At 47.5% G+C, this 18,875-nt stretch overlaps 1 protein-coding gene across 1 annotated transcript in view; it reads right to left on the bottom strand.

Moving 5' to 3' along the window:
- Positions 1-11,860: 11,860 nt before the first annotated feature.
- Positions 11,861-18,875, bottom strand: part of HTR3B (5-hydroxytryptamine receptor 3B) — a 31,185-nt gene continuing 24,170 nt past the window's right edge. Inside the window, exons 6-8 of the mRNA XM_019665238.1 lie at positions 13,284-13,494; positions 12,965-13,147; positions 11,861-12,277 (exon numbers count right to left, since the gene is read on the bottom strand). Coding sequence (XP_019520783.1) covers positions 12,042-12,277; positions 12,965-13,147; positions 13,284-13,494 — 630 coding nt within the window. The 3' untranslated portion in view covers positions 11,861-12,041. The remainder of the gene's footprint in view (positions 12,278-12,964; positions 13,148-13,283; positions 13,495-18,875) is intronic.

Consider the following 18,875-nt stretch of genomic DNA (forward strand, 5'->3'; position numbering starts at 1 on the left):
TCAGTTCCTTCAAATCTTGGCCTAAATCTCACTGGCTCAATGAGGGCTACCCCGACTACCCCACTTAATCCCTTCACCTGCCCCATCCCATCACAGTCCACCTGATTCCTTTTACCCTGTTCTGCTTTTTTCTTTTTTCCTTAGCTCCAACACCTCCTAATAGTCTACATGATTGACTTATGTTGATTCTTTATTCTCTGTCTCCACCAGTAGAATGTTAGCTCCGGGAGGGCAGGGAGCTTTTGGGGCTTTATCTTCTGATGTAGCCCAAGTACCTAGAATAGTGCCTGTCACCTAGTAAGGGTTCAATAAATATTTGCTGAATGAATTTTCTACTCAGAGAACCCAGCAGGGCCTCAGGTCTGAATCACCTCCCATAGGGCACAGTAGGGGCTGAACATACATTCGTTAATAGATGGATTGACTGATTACATGACATGTCTTTGCTGCTCTGTAGCACTGTGTATTGAGCTACATGGCTGAAAGGAGAGGTGTGTACACAGGCTCTCCTGGGGGTCACTACAGATGTCCCACCCATGGCCATGGCCTAGAGGATGTCCCCTCCCCTGGGTCCCAGTGAGAGATCTGTGGACTGAGGATGGGCTCATGTTTGTTCCTTTTGCTTTCCAATCCATCTTGGATGCCCCATGTGGTAGGCTGAATAGTGGCCCCAAAGATACTCAGGTTCTAATCCCTGGAAGCTGTGAATGTTACCTTATATGGCAAAGGTGAGTTTGAAGGTATGATTATATTAAGGATCTTGAAGTGGGGAGATGATCCTTGGTTATCCCAGTTGGCCCTAAATATAATCCCAAGTGTCCTTATTAGGGGGAGGCAGAAGGGAATTTGATGACAGAAGAGAAGGCCATGTGATGACAGAGGCGGAAACTAGAGTGGTAAGCCTTGAAGATGGAGGAAGGGCCGCAAACCAAGGAATCCAGGTGGCCACTAGAAGCTGAAAAAGGCAAGGAAATGGATTCTCGCCTCAGAGCCTCCAGAAGGAACCAGTCCTGCCAACACTTTGACTTTCACCCAGCGAAACTGATTTTGGGCCTCTGAACTCTAGGGCTGGCAGAGAATATATTTGTGTGGTTTTCAGCTAGTAGGTGTGTGGTACTTTGTTACAGCAGCCATAGGAAACTAAAATACACCATTCTTTGGGCAGCCCTCTCTTCACAACCACCAGCACAAAACCCAGGTCTGTTTTCTCACATCACACAAAACCTGAGACCCTCAGAGAGCCCTGCAATGTCTCGAGTGATTTCACCCTGACAGCCTTGTGTTCTTCCTCTGCAGTGTGGTTCTGAGCAGAGCCACCCACTTCCTTGTCCTCTGGGGCTTTCCACATGTTGTAAATAGGCCTTGAAGTGTCTTGCTGGCCTGGAGTAGCTTCCCCAAGAGGACCTTCTCAGTCTTCCTGCTTCCAAGTATTTAATTAGTCCTAAATGAAGAGCCCTCCAAAAGTGTACAGCACTTTACCCATTTGCTGGCATAATCACTTTTGCACATTTGCTATTGCCACTGACTGTCATCCTGAAAACTTTCCTTTCCCTGAAGGTGATTTCATGAGCCTGGAGAGCAGTAGCACTATGCAAACAAAGCTCGTCCTCTCATTTAATGGGAACCTTCCAAATTCTATAGCTCGATTTGTCATTTCACCAAACAGAGGCTGAACTGGCCAGTCCCAGGGTATTCCTGAACTTCACACATGAACACAGATCACTATGACTCAGTTTTCCAAGGCTCAAGCTTTTGGATATTATGTCACTTAGTCAGCATGACACTCCTGGAAGGTAAAATTACTGTTCCCTCCTTACAGAAGAGGAAACTGAGGCTCAGGATACTGTGGAATCAGTCAGGATATGGTTTCCATTAGTACTATGCTCCAAATATTCCAGTTGTCCCTTTTTCTGGGCACTTGGAAAGATTGCACTTACTAACCATGTGGTAGCTGGGTGGGTTGCATGACAAGGGCAATGGGACAGTGAATTGTGAGCAGAAAGGCCAGACTAGGCAAGACTCTTGCGAGGCCTCTTTGTCTCTTGTATAATCACTGACAATGGCCCAGGCGGAAGCTGTTTCATTTACCTGGGTCTCAGAGAATGGACATGGGCCAGAGCTGGAGTTGACTTGTGGTGGGCACACAGCATGCTGCTGTAAGCCCCTGAGATTTAGGGCTCATGTGCCACCACAGCATAACCTAGCCTCTCCTAACTGGTTCAAATGTCAGCTGTGCTACTTTCTAGCCACCTGGCCTTGGGTGAATCAACCTCTCTAGGGCTTGACGGATGAATGCATGGCACCCTATTACAGAGTTTTGGGGAGGATTTAATATATAATGTGAGTAAGATTCTTATTGTTGTGCCTGTCACATAGTAAAATGCTCAGTAAATGGAAATTGTAGTCACTGTTGTTGTTATTATTGTTATTATTATAAAGGAAAATCAGTAAATTGCCCAGAGTCCCCTGGTTAGAAGTGATTGGCAGAAGGGGAAGGGAACTGCATTTTGATCAATTACTATATGTCTTATATACTCATAGAGTCTTCATCCTAAGTGTTGGGCAGCATTATTCCTATTTTACAGATGAGTAAACAGAGGCTTAGAGGATTACATTCTCCAGGATCACAAAGCCATTAAATGGTGGAGTCAGGATTTTAATTTAGGCCTGGATGACTGTCTCCCCATCATCTTCTTGATCTTCCTTGGCAGAGAATTGCCCCCCAGTGCTGGGCACATGGTCCCCTCCTAAATCCTCACCTCCTCCACTCTACCCTCCAACCAGCCCCATCGCTTTCCCAGATCAGCGCACCTTGTAAGGGCTCCACAATGCCAGCCTTCTCCAGCCTCTGCCTCCAATCTGGACCTTGCCCATTGATGCTTGACCTGCAGCTGCCCAACCCCGTTTCAGACCCCTCCCCTTGCCCTTCTCGCCTGCTTCTCTTCAGCCTGGGCAAGGAGCAGATGGGGTCCCCAGGACTCTGGTCCAGGGCAGTGTGTGCATCTTCTAACTCGATGGCACTGGGGCGGGGGCCTCTTCTCCAGCAGGATAAGCCGCAAGGGAAGCCCGCCGCGTGGCGAAGCAGAAGCGCCCAGCTCTCCTCCAGGCCCTGCGTTTGGAGGTAAGAATTCCTTACCTTTGCGGCTCCTCTAACTGCCACAGCCCCCTTGACAGAGAGGGACTTCTTATTATCGCCACCTTTTTAAACACTAGAGACACTAGATACTAAAACTATTAGATGTTACAACAGATAATCCTGAATTCGTATTCTACTCTTTCACTTACTCGCTGTGTGATGTTAGACAAATTACTTAACCTCTCTAGGCCTTTGTTTCTGTACTTGTATTATTTACCCTACCACAAGGACTAAATTAGATACAATATGGGAAAGTCCTCCTATGATGCATGACACACAGTGTCCCATAGGTAGTAGCTATCGGTAATCAGCATCATTACTATCGTCTTTATCATTATCTTGGGTTTATTGTGTTCCTCTCTCAGCCTCATCTACAAAATGAGAGCTTTGAATGATCTGGTCTAGTTCTGCTCCAACTTTGTGTTACCGCCCCAGACACACTTGCGCACACACACCGCCTGCTGCCCAAACAGGCAGAGCAGGGGATTCCAAACCTAGAAAGCCACAGTGATAAGCCTGGGCTCTGCCCAGGTACCCTCAGTGTCAGGTTCAAGTGTCAGGGAGAGGATCACGGTGAAAAGCAAGAGGGCAGGGCGAAAGGGGGAGATGGACTGAGTGGCCACCAGGATCGGCAGGCTATAGGGAGACCTGAGGACCTGGACTGCAGCGCCAGAGCCATCTCTAGTAGCCCTGGAAGCAGAGCCCATAAAACCTAATGGGTGTTTGAAATCTCACCAGAAGGAAAGGTCTGGGAGATGGATAGAGCTTTCATCCCTCCCAGGGACTGGGGCTGAGACAAGGTGGCGGGAATAGCAGACCACAGGGCAGCCTTGGGGACCTGATGGGGAGACAGAATGTCGGCTTTACTTGAGTGGCGCCTCCTGCCAGCACTGGACCTCTGGGAGGCAGGGTAATAAGTGATGGTGACAGCAGCGTGGCTGACCCTGTCACCTGGGGCTCTTCCCCTCCCCACCCCCAATACCCAGTACTTTGATATGTGATGATGGCAAGATGCTCCCCCCACTGCAGCTTGGCTGGCTTCCTTTCAGGGAAACTGGGGTGCATGTTCCTTCATCCAGAACCACCTGTGCCTGTGCTCTGGGTCAGGTTGGCACTGGATGCCGGAGAGATGGGAACAATGACTGCAGTGTGGTCCCTCCAGTCACAGGTCTACCTCCGTCTGATGTTCTCAATGTCAAGCTCTGGGGAGAGGAGAGGGTTTGGGTGAACTAAGAGGCTACATCTGTCAGAGGCAAGTCAGTTAGAGGAAGCTCCTCACACAGGAAAAAGAGTCACACGACTGACATCCCTAGAGATACTGAGGCCGTGACACAGCAGGCAGAAGGGCTCAGGGTTTTCCCGGTGCAGTGAGTAAGCTTCGGGTGGAAAGGGGACACCTGATGGTTGGTGCTGGCAACCTGGTTCTCCAGAAAAGAGGATGTCTGCTGCTAGGGAAAGGAGCACAGTGGAAGGGGCCTTCCTTTCACTTCGCTCCCTCTCTCCTTGGACAGCACACACAGAGCCATCTCTCCCACTTACCCACAGCCTATAATTCAGCAGCCCAGCTGCACTAAGTGCTCCACTGCTCTGATTGTGGGGAGGGCAGATTACTGAGTGGAGTACAGTGATTGACAAGTGCCCAGTGGGCCCAGCTGCCTTGGTAGCAGAGGCAGGCTCATGTGACCCTGTACTGTCCCTGAACCCTTCGCTCCTGGGCCAGCCGTGCGGCGCCCTCCCAGAGCTCCCGCTGTCCTCCCCTACCTACATGGTTCTTTAGATCCGCGCTTCCCCAGCTGTAATGTGCAAATGAACCCTCTGGGAGCTGGTTAGAATTCTGATTTTGATTCAGTAGGTCCAGATGGGCCCCAGATTCTGCATGTCTAACCAGTTCCCAGGGGATACTGAAGCTGCTGGTCCAGGGGCCAGACTTTGAGAAGGAAATCTTTAGTGTTGACATCATTTTCACATACATGATCTCTCTGGGCTCCTGAAACAGCCCTGTGGTAAGGTGGTGAGTAATAACAATAATTGTAATGTAAGTGTCTCTAGTGCAGGGCGCTATGCTGGGCACCTCATAAATTGTATCTCATCCAGTTCTTACACTGCCTCGGTGAAAGAGCTTTCCCAGAAGTTACAGATGAGAAAAAACTGCGGTTCTGAGATAACTCAGTAACTCGCCCAAGGTCACAAACCTAATGAGTGGTGGAGCTGGAATTCAAACTCACATCTTCTAACACTAGACCCAGCATTCTTACCTTTAGCGTCAGTCCGTTGGCTTGTGTTGCCTGTTTGCATAGAAGTACCCAGGAAAAACTGTGACTGCCTCCTGCTGGGATACGTAGATGGGCTGTATTACCATGCCTTTTATTTTCTATATCCTGACCCTTTGACATCTAGGGCCTTGTTCACTCTGGAGGGATTGCTCCTCTCAAAGGACTAGCCAGCCACTGGAGAGAGTAAACAACTCACACATCAGCTCACTTCTCAAATGCAAACCAGCCAATCCAGAGCCCACTCTCCCAAACAGCTCTTTTATCAGGTTCTTATACTCCAGATCACTATCCACCTGCCCTAACCACCCCAAGGCCAGACACCAGACAACTAGGGACACTCCTATGCCTCAGAGCCTACGGAAATTACTCACACTTACAATCCTAAGCCTGCTTACCCTGCCTCACCTGTTCCTTCCAGGAAACCACAGTGAAGACTCTTGCCCACAGTCCCCCTTACCTCTCTCTTTTGCTCTGCCTGCAAAAACCTTGGTGTTTTCTTGTGTGGATCCCCCCCGCCTTGCACCTCCCCTACCCCCCACCCCATGATGTCTACTCTCCTCTTGGGAAAAATAAACTATCTTTTCAGTGTCAGTTCTCTCTTGATCTGTTGTCTTTACTACACCTCAAATGTTCTATTAATATACTATATTTTAAAGCAGGAGTATAACCAAAGGAGTACCATCCCCCGCCCCAACCGTTTCCATGAAATCTTAAATTTTATCTTAATTCTAATTTTTTGCTTCTTCACAAAAATATATCAGTATTTGTCTTCGTAGGAAAGTAAATAACTTTCCTAACAACAGCATATTGACTAAAGCTAATACTCTAGAAGACTAGCCATATCCATTCTGGGCCTTTGAATTCATCTGGCCTACTGCTGAGCCCCTCTGAGGATACACATCCCAGCTGAGAATTTGGCATGACCTCACCTCGCTCACCAATTTATACTTGAGGATAGCTGAGTTTTAAACGACTGTCTAGGAACTGGCATAGGTGGAGGGATTTTGATTGTTTTTTATGCATGATGTTCGGGAAGGTAGACTTGGGATGACACAGCGGTGAGGGGTCCTTTGGGCACTGTGGTGACATAGGTCCCTAGGTAGGTGCGGGCGGGGAACAGGAGGGAGTAAGCAAACTTCAGCTATTGCACAACTTGACCAAATCCAGCCTAGGTGCTCAAGGGGTCAGGTAGTGCAAGGAGGAGGCAGCAGGAGGGGGAAATTGGGGTGGAAAAGTAGGTTTGTATAGGGAAGAGCTGAGAAGCCGAGATTGGGCAGGAGGGAGGTGGAGAGAAAAAGCACTGTCAGCGGCACCTCCACTTCCTCGCCCTCAGCCTGGAGCTCTCTGGAGAGGATTAGCAGGGTGACTCGGAACAGGGTCTGACCAAGGGTTGTCTGTCCACACGCAGCCTGGTCCCCAGTGACACTGAGTAGGGCTGATAACCCTTCTAGACCTGCGAGGGCTTCAGGTCGTTGGAGCCTGGCACTAGGCTGGCGGAGAGGTCGTAAGGCCAAGGTGAAGGGAAGATGCTCCTCCCACCTCCAGATCTAGAGTCCGTTGGCTGAGACAGAGCCTGCCCACTGCCCAGCAGTCGCTTCTCACCCCCGCAGAAACCCTCCCTGCAATTCCTGCTTTACAGCTTCTGCCAAATGAAGCACAAACTTAACTACATCACCCCCCTGACAGGACGGGGGTGGGGGCTGGGGACAGCATGCTGGGCTGCTCAGGCCCCCAATCCAATCACTGGCGTGGGTCATTTCAATTATGGACACCAGAGTGTGGTGGGGGGCGTGGCTGCTCATAAGAGCCTCCATGCTGTTGCTCAGCTAATTATGAAGCTCTTACTGTCTCGGCAGGTAAATAACTCAGGACTGACACGTTCTGACTGCTGAGATGGAGCGTGAGCCAGGACACATGACAGGGAGATGCCTGAGATGGGCCCCAGGGCACAGATGGGGATGCAGGGAGGGACGCATAGCCTTTCTGGAGGGAACATGGGATTAGGGGTCTCTGCCCTGGGGTGACCATCCACCATCCAGGAATTGGTGGGGGAACTTCTTTCCTGAAAACCCAAGATGTGACGTTTTCTAGACACCTCAGAGCCACAGGGTAGGGTAAAAATTTAACTCCACCCCTTTCCACTAAACTTGCCTTAGATGTATAATTCATTCCTTGACAAGTGAGAGGATCTGGGAACCCTTGAGGCTGTGCTAAGAGGAGGGCTAATTCTGTCAGGGGCAGTTTCATGCTGGCAGCTCTTTGGTTTGCTCCCTGGTCTGACCCACGCAAGCTTAAAGCCAGACCACAGAAGACGGCTGGGTCGTGGACATGTAAGAGGCAAGCGGTTCAGCTTCCTTAACTACAAAAGCTCTTCTCCTCTAGGAACCCAAGAAAGAGATGGGGATATCGTGGGAGCCGAGTGAGATCATAGGCCACCTAAGCAATAGCCACACAAAAGGCTGCAGAGGCTGTGCGAAATCACAGCGACAGCACTTGGAATTTATTCTGAGATGTAATGAGGAACAGAGGGCTGCCTGTCTAGCCTGGGGCTGTGCTTAACTAACTCTTTATCTAGACATCAGCGAAGTCTCCAGAATTGGAGCTATGATTTCTTGGTGAGTGCCAAAACTACCTTAGATTCTGGGAAACAGCAGATGGTAGGAGCATTCACAGCTGGGAAAATCCCATTTTTATTCTGTTCCTCAGTTTCCTTCCCCTTTGAAACAGGAATCATGAAATTTAAAAACATTTGGAGGGGCTGAGCTAAAGCTGCTCTGTAAATAAGGGCTGCTGGCACCCTATCATCCTCCCACTACAGAGGGACATATACCAGAAGGAGGTCGCTGGTGTCATTTGGTAATAATAGCATTGCTTTAAGATGCAGACCTGATCCTGGGGCTTACAATGAGTTCCTGGATGCCATGTTGAGATCAGGGCCACACTGACACCCAGCTTAGTGGCCAGGCTTCGCTCCGGAAGGGCGGCTTCTTACAGGCTGACATAAAGAAACGGGGGGATATTCTCTAGGAACAGGTGAGTTGCATGGGAAGTAGAACGGAAAGTCCCTTTGGCAGCCCCCAGTACTCAAGTTCTCTACAAGGAGACATATGATGGCTTTAGCCCTTGGCCTTGGCATCCTGGAATAGAGACACTTTTGGAGGGAACCAGAGCCCTTAACTGGATTCTAATAGAGGTAGCTGGAAGAGGGACCTCACACCAATGACTTAAGGCAAATCCATATGTTGATAGCAGGCAGGTCTTATTTTTATTTTGTGATGTATTATTTACTTTCCAAACTGCTGTTAAGTACATGGCTTCATTCTGACCCTCAGAATTATGTGATATGAGCAGAGTGAGTATAAGCAGCCCCAATGTCAAACAGGGTTAGCTGAAGCTCTGAGAAGTCAAGCTCAAGGTCCCGCAGCTAGGCAATGATGGAACCAGGACCGAAATCAGCTGCTTTCTCCAAGACACAGTTAGAAGGGAAGGCGGCGCCGTAGTGGGGAGTTCACTGCAGGCCTTTTTCTCCTCTAATAACTGAGAAAGTGTAGAGAGATTTAGGGTTCAATTTAGAGGCTAACTGAGCAGGTAGAGGCAGAGGAAGCCAGTAGTAGAAGGTAGGAAGTGAGGAGGGAAACAGTGGAGGCTTGCATGGGCACTTCCTGTTCACAAACTTCTTATGTTCCTCATTTCATTAACAGCAGCAGTGGAATTTCATGGACAATTGGCGTTGAGCACTAACTGGGAGGTAATGAGAGAGGGAGGATGCAGGTAAAGGCTGTTTGAATTTAAATTCTTTTTCTTCGGGGGGGATGGAGGGGGGCAGATTTTTTTTAAAGGCAATTTTAGTGCTGGAAAAAGTTCCTAGCAAACAGCTTTGGACTTTTGTGTCCTCTGCAGCAGCATTAGGAGAGATGACTGTCATTCAGCCCACTGCATTCTTCTACCCACCAACTCCTGAGCGCTGCCCTGAGTGAGGGACACTGAGGGACTGGGTGTCTGACCTTAGGGAGATTTTGTCCCTCATATTGGGAAAACACACTAGAACTACGTCCACCATCATCAGTGAGCTGGGATGAGTTGCCCTGTGATAGTTACTGCAGAATCACCGTAAGCAAAACTCTGTATGGATCTGGGCAGAGATGAGGGATAAACTAGAAATAGAAAACAGGATTACTGTTCTAGGAGCGTGTGGTCTAGTTGACAAATGATGCACACACACATACACACACGCACGGTTACAAAACACTCAAAGGCAGAAGGATAAAAGGTAATGTAGGACTAAAGATAGAGAAGAGGGGACAGAATCATGAGGTGATCGAGTGAAAACGGTTAGGGGAAGAAGGCTGTTTTGAGCAGGGTTCTCAGATAGTGACGTACAGGTGGGTGAAACAAAAGAAGAGCATGTCAACAAAAAGTAGACACTTAGGTGGAAATAAAGCCCTTCCTGAGTAGGATGGCAAGCAGGTTGGCTTGGCTGGATTGAAGACTGTAATAGGAAGCAAAGAGAAATGAAGGAAGTCAAGTATAAAAGGAGGAAAATTTTGTGGGAGGCCTGAATTCTAATCTTAGGATTCAGGTTATGAAGACACAGGAACTGCCATAAGATAGGCTAGACAAAGATTTAACTACTGAAGAGTATGAGTCAGAAATTGATTAGTTACCCAAGTGCTAGGTGATCAGGGCTCTTCTATTCTGGATGAGTAGCTGTGGGCATAGATAGGAAGCTAAGGAGCCATCAGGATGGTGATGGTTAATTTCACGAGTCAACTTGGCCAGGCCACAGTACCCAGATATTTGGTTAAGCATTCTAGATGTTTCTGTGAAGGTATTTTTGTTTAAGATGAGATTAACATTTAATCAGTGGAGTTTGAGTAAAACAGATTATCTTCCAGAAAGTGGGTGGGCCTCATCCAGTCCTTTGAAGGCCTTACTTAATACGAAGACTGATCCATCCAGAAGCAGAGGAAATCCTGCCGGCAAACTGCCTTTAGGCTCAAACTGCAGCTCTCCTCTGGGTCTCCAGCCTGCTGGCCTACCCTGCAGGTTTTGGATTTGCCAGCTTCCACAATCAGGTCAGTATTATTAGCTGAATTGTGTCTCCTCAGAATTCATGTTAAGGGCCGGCCGAGTGGCGCATTGGTTAAGAGCTGGCTTGGGACGCCAGAGGGCCCTGGTTCGGATCCCACATATGAGGGCCAGTGACACTGTCCTCTACAGCTAAGATGCTGAACAACAGCTCAACCTGGAGCTGGGCTGCCGTGAGTCGCCAGTGACGGTGTAGGCTGCAGCCCCTGCTGCAGTGGGTTGCCATGGGCTACTGTGTGTAGCCAGCAGCCAGCGTGAGCAGCCAGCAGCCGCAGTGAATGGCCATCCAGAAGCCGGCAACTGATGTGCCTCACCCGGGAAGAGCGCAATGATGGTGCCAACTTGGGCCAGTGAAGCAACGTCCTCCACAACTAGACTGAAGTACAAAAGGACAGCAACTTGTCTGTTCCCCATCCCCCAATTCCCCAATTAAAAAAAAAAATTCATGTTGAAGTCCTAACCCCCAGTATCTCACAACATGACTGTATTTGGAGATAGGGCCTTTAAAGGGTAGTTAAGGTTAAATGGGGCCATTTGTGTGAGGCCTAGCCCAATATGACTAGTGTCCTTATAAGAAGAGAAAATTTGGACACAGGCACATGCAGAGGAAAGACCATACGAGGATACATGGGGAAGGTAGCCATCTACAAGCCAAGGAGAGAGGCCTCAGAAGAAACCAACCCTGCCAGCACCTTGCTCGTGGACTTATAGCCTCCAGAGTTGTGAGAAAATAAATCTTTGTTTAAACTACCTAGTCTGTGGTTTCTTGTTGTGACAACCTAGGTAGTCTCATACAAGGATAGCAGATTATAAATTCCTTTAACCCAAGGGCCATGTGTTAAGCCTACTGCCCGGCTCAGTGCCTTATACATGGTATCTGTCGACTACATGTTGTGCTAGATTGGGCCTGGAGCCCTCGGCACCTGGATTCCCTCCAACGATAATGCACTGCTGAGGCAGCACAAAGGGAGATGGACTCAATTGGGATAGTAGAACAAGAGCTTCAGATACGGTGGAAATTTTGTGTTCTGGTTGATACAAGGTTGACCTCAGAAATCAAGTCAAGTGAAGAGTGATCTATGACTAATTTGTTTTGTATTTTCTGGTGTGCTTAACACAATGCCTAGAACTTAACTGACTCTCAGTAATGGTTTTGACTGAATAAGTCAACTGACTGAATAAGTGGCTGAGACAGGGCTGGGAGATGGGCGAGGGACCTTACACTTAAAAAAAAACCCAAAACTGCTGAAACATACATATATGCTTCTATGTGCCTAGACATTTTCTGAAAGAGGTTGCTAATAGTGATCACTTTTGGGGAGTAGACTGGGATAAGAAGGCACTGCATACCTCATACTGTTCATGCATTTTCATCGTTACTACTTTACTCCTGGGTCATTCAATAGCTCACTATGTGTGCATACTTGGACTGAATGAAAAGAGGCAACAGGGGTTGGAGAGCTTTTTAACCCACCACTCCTCCCTTCCAATTTCAGCCTTCCTCAAGTGCTATGAGAGCACATGAGACCAGCCAATGTCAGTGTTCACAAGCCGCTCCACAGCACCCAGAGGGAGCACAGGGTGATGGTGTAGAGTCCCAACACAACAAGGTAGCCTTGAAAGAGCAGTTGGTCAAAGCGCTCCAGGAGGACCAGCCATCCAACCTCCTGTTGGGTCACTTGGTCTTGGGTTCGGAAGTAGCTGCTGATGGATTGAAGCTGGGACAAGACTTCCTTCAGGGTCCCTGACTGATCCTGGTGCTCTTGACAGACAGGGGATTCTGCGTGAGAGAAGAAAACACCCTAGGTAAACCAGGGGCTAACAATGTTTCCCCTGGACTTCCCACTGAGGCTGATGGCTTCATCCTTTAAGGAAGGTTGTGGGCAAAACTTGGAAGTGGGCTGAGTTGGGGGTGAGTACTCTCTTCCTACCTGCTGAGGGGAGGCAAGACTGTGCTGAAGGAAGCCCTGGAGGACATGACAGAACTGTGTTGTGTAAGTACCGTGTCTAGGCTACATCCATCCAGGAGATCTTCTGAGCTAGGGGCCAGCCTGTGTTGACACATTTGGAGCTTTAGTGGCTGGGATAATTCCTAAACCTCTTCATATTAAGCAACTAGAACCCAAAGACATACACATTGAGCATGTGTGTGTGCTCACCAGAGCTCTATTCAAGTATTCTGGGGTCAATGGCTCAGTCACTTCAGGTAATTGGTTGAACCTAGAACATAAAACAAGCTAAGGGGATTGAGGACCTGACCTCTAAGCTAAAATGAGGCTTTCTGGAAAGCCAGCAGTCTTTCCTTCAGTCCCCAGAGAAGTCATGTAAAATGCAGTGCAGAGGCTAAGAGGCAGGTGTTTCAAATTTTTCACACAGCCCGACACACGGCTTGGTGCTCCGCCAATAGGAACTGGTGCTGACGGTGACAAAGCAAGACAGGGTAGGGACCTCAGGGCTTGTCACAAACCTGTCGCCCCAGCAAGCGGGGCCCTGGGATACATTCTAGGCCCATCAGCATCAGTGTTCCCTTGAAGGCACAAGAGGGGCCACTTCTGCCCACTGCACCGCTCATCGTGAAGGAATTTGACCAACAAGATGGTCTTAGATAAGCTGAGAACCAAGAAGGCCATGCAGACTGTGAAGAAGACCCCTGAGGGAAGGAAGCAGAGGAGGTAGAATTAGCTGGAGTCTCAGGAGCCTCTCCCCTCCCCCAATCTGAAACGCAGCAGTATATCTTTCACAGGAGTCACATAAAACGGGTGTTCGGCAACCCCAAGGCTGCTTACCAATCAGAGGGGTGCTCGTTGCGCTCCGTGGCATCTTGTCAGACATGTTGACCCTGAAGACGGTGTAGCCCACCAGCACGCTGGTCTTGAACACAATCCTGGCACGGCACGTGGCGGGTAGGTAGAAGCTCCCTAGGTCCACCAGCATGAGGAAGATGCTGGGGATCAGCAGGCTCACCACATAGGCCAGTGGGCGCCTGCGAATCACCACCTGGCCAGGGACAAGGAATCTGCTGAAAAGAGGGTCTAAGCTGATGGCCATTTGGCCAAACTCATATCTAAAAACTCGCCCTGAAGTCCCAACATTTTTGCATAATGTGGAAAGTCTATGTAGTTTAGAAATAGAAATCTATTTTGTGGTTTAGAAAGTAGAACAAAATTCTTTAAGCTTTTACATAGAACTGATATCAATATTAATATTAATAATTATAATAATAACAAGCTACCATTTATTTAGCACTTGCTGTTTGTCAGGCACCGGACTAAGTGTTTCACATGTTTTGTCTTAGTCAATCCTCACAACTCTAAGAGCTGAATATTATTATCACCATTTTATAAACAAGGAAACTGAGGTTCATAGAGGTAAACTTGCTTGTATAAACTCACATAGCTGGTGAGTGAGAAACTGTTTGAAAACCAGGTCTTACACCAAAATCTTTCTTCTTAAACCACTTGTTACTCAACATATTGTATTGTTTTTGGTTTAGTCTTCTGTCTTCTTACTTGGAATGCAAGCTCCTTAGCACCTGTGTGTCTGTCCAAGTCTGGGCAGGAACAAACAGCACAATTAAATGGGAAATCTGAGGAGGGCTTAATGGACTGTTTACAGGAGTGGGCAGGGCATAGGGAAACCATGAAAAGGAGGGTGCTGCCCCAGGGATTTGGGGGGACTGAATGAGCTGTTGCTACCCTTAGGCCTGAAGGCACCAAGGGCTGGGAATGTGACTGGGACCTGAGGAGAAAGCTATGTGGAGAGGGCTGCTGGACAGGAATTGTGGCTTCCTCTTAGGGACACAGCCAGCCTGGCGGCAACTCCACAGAAAGAAAATGGAGAGCTAAGCATCCCATTCATTCCAATCTTCTGTCACTGCTTTCCCAGCGCCATATTGACCAAATGTCACCAGAGATCCCATCTCTGCAGGCCCCAGGTCAATCTCCAGGAGCACAAAGCGGAAGAAGAAGGAGAAAGCGGACCTGTGTCAGGGCCAAGTGAAGACCTCCGGCGTGGCCTGCAGTGTGGCTGGGCATACAGAGCCGCTGAGTGGGTTTTGTAGCTGAGCTTTTGAGTCTCATAAAATTATTATGATTGTTGTTGCTATGTTTTTTTTTATACCTAGCTGCTCTGGAATGGTGCCAGGAAGTGTTTTTAATAAACACAAACAATGCTCATCCTTCCTGGAAACCAGGGAATGACAGGGCTGCTTCCTCCACCAGGAGGTGGGCCCTTTAAGGATGAAAGCAGCAACTTTTTTATAATCCCTCACAGAGTCAAAAATATTTCATAGTGGGTATTCAATGAATGTTTACTGAGAAAATGAATGGTCTGGGACCTTTGCTATTGGATTTGGAACAAACGTAGTGTCCAAAATCTCCCATTTCCTGATTCACAAAACAACTGAACATTTTCTGCACGTCAGAGAGTGTGCTAGATGCTTGTATGCATGTGGTGTGATTTATTTGATCCTCACTGCGAGCTTCTTGCAGGTAATAGAATATCCCACATTATAGATTGTAACAATGAAAGCTCAGCCCCTTAAGTAAGGTGAGTAAGTGGCAGAGCTGCCACGTGTCCTGCACCTCCTGATTCCAAGCCCAGTGTTCTTTTTCATACAGCATAACTACAACTCTTGATCTGACCAAACCTCTGAGTTGAATGCAGGGTTCTTCTCCCTTATCTCTGTCTCCTGCTCTGTAAGAAAATCCCATAGATGTGAGCCAAGATAGAGGCCAGCAGTGGGACAGAAGGGAGCTGGGTCAGAGTTTGGCTGGGAGAGACCAGACATCACTTTGATGATGAGAGTGGGGGGTGGGGGACAGCCACTGGGTCTTAGTGCATATCCCAACTCAGTGGAGCTTGACAGGCCAGAGCTGTTTGGTGGATTGTAGCCTGGCTGTTGTCTTTCACATTAAACATAATTGGCTGCAAATATCTAAACCATAGCGACACTCACTGCTTTGCAATAATTTGGTTAAAACACATTTCTACCAAAGTGCAATCAACAAGAGAAACAACAACAAAATGAATTGTCATCAACCTGCACCTCTCTAGCTCCTTTCTTCATGCTGTGACTGAGCTGGCTGTGATGGCAGGGCGGGGGTGGGCAGTAAGAAGGGAGCCAAGTGGTTAGAGTCTATGGGGATCCTGTATTGTGGACCCAGCCTAGGCTATTGGTGATCTGGCCACATGGGATGATGGTGGGGGTGATGACCAAGCCTGCTGTCTCTGGTGGGTAGAAGCAGAAGACACCCTAGAGACTTCATGGTGGATATTACATGAAGGGGATGAAAAGAAAAAGAACACCACCCTAAAGAAAAGTACAGGTAGGCACATTGGTTAAGTGGAAAGAGTCCAGATGTAGTCAAGGGAACAGGGTTCCAGAGCCCCTAGGTTCTAAGTGCCTACAAGTGCTAGTTTGAGTGACCTCAAGTGAGGTATTAAACCTCTCTATGCCTTGAGTTTTCCTTCTTAAAAGAGCAGCTTACTTTTGCCTTGCCAAGTATAACATTGAGATTAGCTGTTGTACTCTCTAAATAAAGTTCCTATGTAGATGCCATGTGCAGAGATGACTTCTCTCCACCCAGAGGCTGATGCAGAGAGTGAATCTGGGCCGGAACCAAAAATGGCCAGTGTGGCTTCTCAGGGCCCCTGATTTCCAAGATCATGCAGTTGCCAGGAGAGAGATGTGGCAAGAGCTAAGAGGTTGGGAGGCAGGCTGGCCTCACGGGCATTCAGTCTGTGCAGTTGCACAGAACCCCACACTTAGAAGGGTCCTGCATTTGTTTACTACTCTGCTGATGTCATTTTGAAATTCTTAATCATTTTGAACTGGGGGCCCTGCATTTTGACTTTGCACTAGGCCCTACAAATTATGTAGCAGGTCCTGTTGGGAGGATATTCCTCACTGAATATCAACAGTAGCTGAAAGTAGAGGGGAAACATGTATGTACAAGGATAGACAATTAGTTTCTGCTATAACGTAAAGAAGAAATCTCTCCTGTCTGTGTTGGACTTTTAAAAAGATAGGCCCTCAAAAACTACCTCATCCATTCTCTTACCTTTAACAAGAATTTCCCATTCCTCAGACAGGCCAAATAGCACCTAGAGTTTTGGTTTTCTTCAAGAACAGAGGATCTGCCCTTCCCTCTAGGTTGATTTAGGGGCACTGTTACCTAAGGACTAGGCTAATTTTATCACGCGATTTTCAGAAAAGCTTAGTTTTCTTGATCTCATTTGATCCTCAAAGCCCTTTAGTCCCTTGTTCAAGAAATATTAATTGAGCATGAACGAAGTGTCAGGCACTATTCTAAATATTGCAGGTAGGACTGTTAAGAGGACAGGTCCCATCCTTACCCCTCTCCCCTGCCGTGTCTTAGGGAATAAGGAACCAGACTCTGGTGGTTAGATGTTTCACAAGTCTACAGATGGAGAGGAAGTTTACTCCAGAATGGACCGTATCCAGAGTCTATGCCTGATTTAGATGATGAGATTTGGATCTTTCGAGTTTATATTTAGATGATATTTTGATCTTAGAGTTGGAGCTGGAATGGGTTAAGATATTAGGGGATGTTGGGATAGGGTGAATGTATTTTACAAGTGGGATAGAATGTATTTTACATGAAATTTTGGAAGCCAGAAGGTGGCAGACTGCTCCGGGTTGAATAATGTCCTACAAGAATCCGTCCTTCTTGGAAGTTTGGAATGCCACCTTATTTGGGCATGGCATCAATTAGTTAAGATAAGGTCTTACTGGAGAAGGTGTGTCCTTAATCCAATATGACTAGTGTCTTTTTAAGAAGAAAAGAGACACACAAAGGAGAAGCCCATGTGAAGATGGAGGCAGAGATTGGAGTGATACTGTACTAGCCAAGAAATGCCAAAGATTGCAGGCAACCACGAAAAGCTAGGAGAGAGACAGGGAACAGATTCTCCCTCACAGTGCCCAGAAGGAACCAACCCAACTGACACCTTGATTTTAGACTTTTAGCCTCCAGAACTGTGAGAGAATAAATTTCTATTGTTTTAAGTCACCTGGTTTATGGTACTTTCTTATGGCAGTCCTAGGAACCTAATACAATGACTTGCCCAGTAACACACAGTGGACAGGTGCCAAAGAATGGGCTGAAATATACTGCGTTGTGCTTAGTTGCGTGTCATCATCATATAGAATTAGTTACATAGTTTCTGTAGTCATATTGCCTGGGTTCAAGTCCAGGCTCCACCAGTCACCCTGTAACCTTGGGTAAGTCACTTAACTTCTCTGTACCCCAATCCAGCCATTGTAAAAATGTAGATGCTTAAAACACCCATTTTACAGAGATGTGAGGATTACATGTACAAACTCTCAAAATGGGGCCCAACTTAGAGTAAGTAAATGCTCAATTTGTGGTTATTGTTAAGTCTCCCAGGGAAGATTTTGAGGTGGGTGATAGATACCAAGAGCCTTGTTTCATTCATATTTGTGTCCTCAGTGCTTACCACTGAGGCTGGCACAGATAAAAGTTCAAAGAATGTTTGTTGAGTTACACTGTAGTCTATTAATAATGCTACTTTTAGTTACATGGCGTGGGGCCATGGAGTTAACCAGAGTGGGGGCTCTCCTGCTGAGGTCAGCCTCGGAGGGCTACCTCTCTGTGTGTCACGCCAGAGGCAGCAACCCCTGCTTATTCTGGGGGAAGGTATGTCACTGGCTCAGTAAGACACTGCTCTCTGCCATTGTCCCCCTAGAGCACATCATTTCTAATGGACTAAAGGAGCTGGTGCCTTTAAATTCCACAGAAAGAGAGGAAAAAAAAAAGCACTTTAGTTTCAGTCCGTGTTCTCCATTAGACACCCTTCAGGTGTTAGCAATATTATGCCACAATTTCATTATCCATTAAAGCCAGGTAATAATAAGTACACAAAGGTATTTGGAGCCTATTGTTGTTAATGAAAGAGATCAATCTAATTCAGAATGTGAGTGTGGAGAGCTCCTTGGAGATGGAATAGGCCCCAAGGTTAGCCTCTAATTGCCTCTTTGATGGTAGACCCCACCAGTACTCAATTTTGCATGACCGTCTTTATGACATAGGTGGATTTTGACACCCAGACTCACGCTTCATACAGAAGCCCATTTTCCTCTTCTCCCAAGCCCCTCCCAAGATTCCTAATTCCTTAGAAAGAATGGGAAAGTTGCTGCCATTTAAGTAAGATCCTTGCACCAGAGTGAGAGTTTCAGGACCATGGCCTGCGCTGAATTAGCAGGAAGTCCATGATTCCAGGGTTACTTGAGTGACCCTGGAAAATTTTCTAGGGCTCTAAATTCTCTCTCTCTCTCTCTCTCTCTCTCTCTCTCTCTCTCTCTCTCTCTCCTCTCTCTCTCTCCTCTCTCTCTC

Source organism: Hipposideros armiger, unplaced genomic scaffold (genome assembly GCF_001890085.2).
Source record: "Hipposideros armiger isolate ML-2016 unplaced genomic scaffold, ASM189008v1 scaffold_437, whole genome shotgun sequence".
Taxonomy (NCBI): Eukaryota; Metazoa; Chordata; class Mammalia; order Chiroptera; family Hipposideridae; genus Hipposideros; species Hipposideros armiger.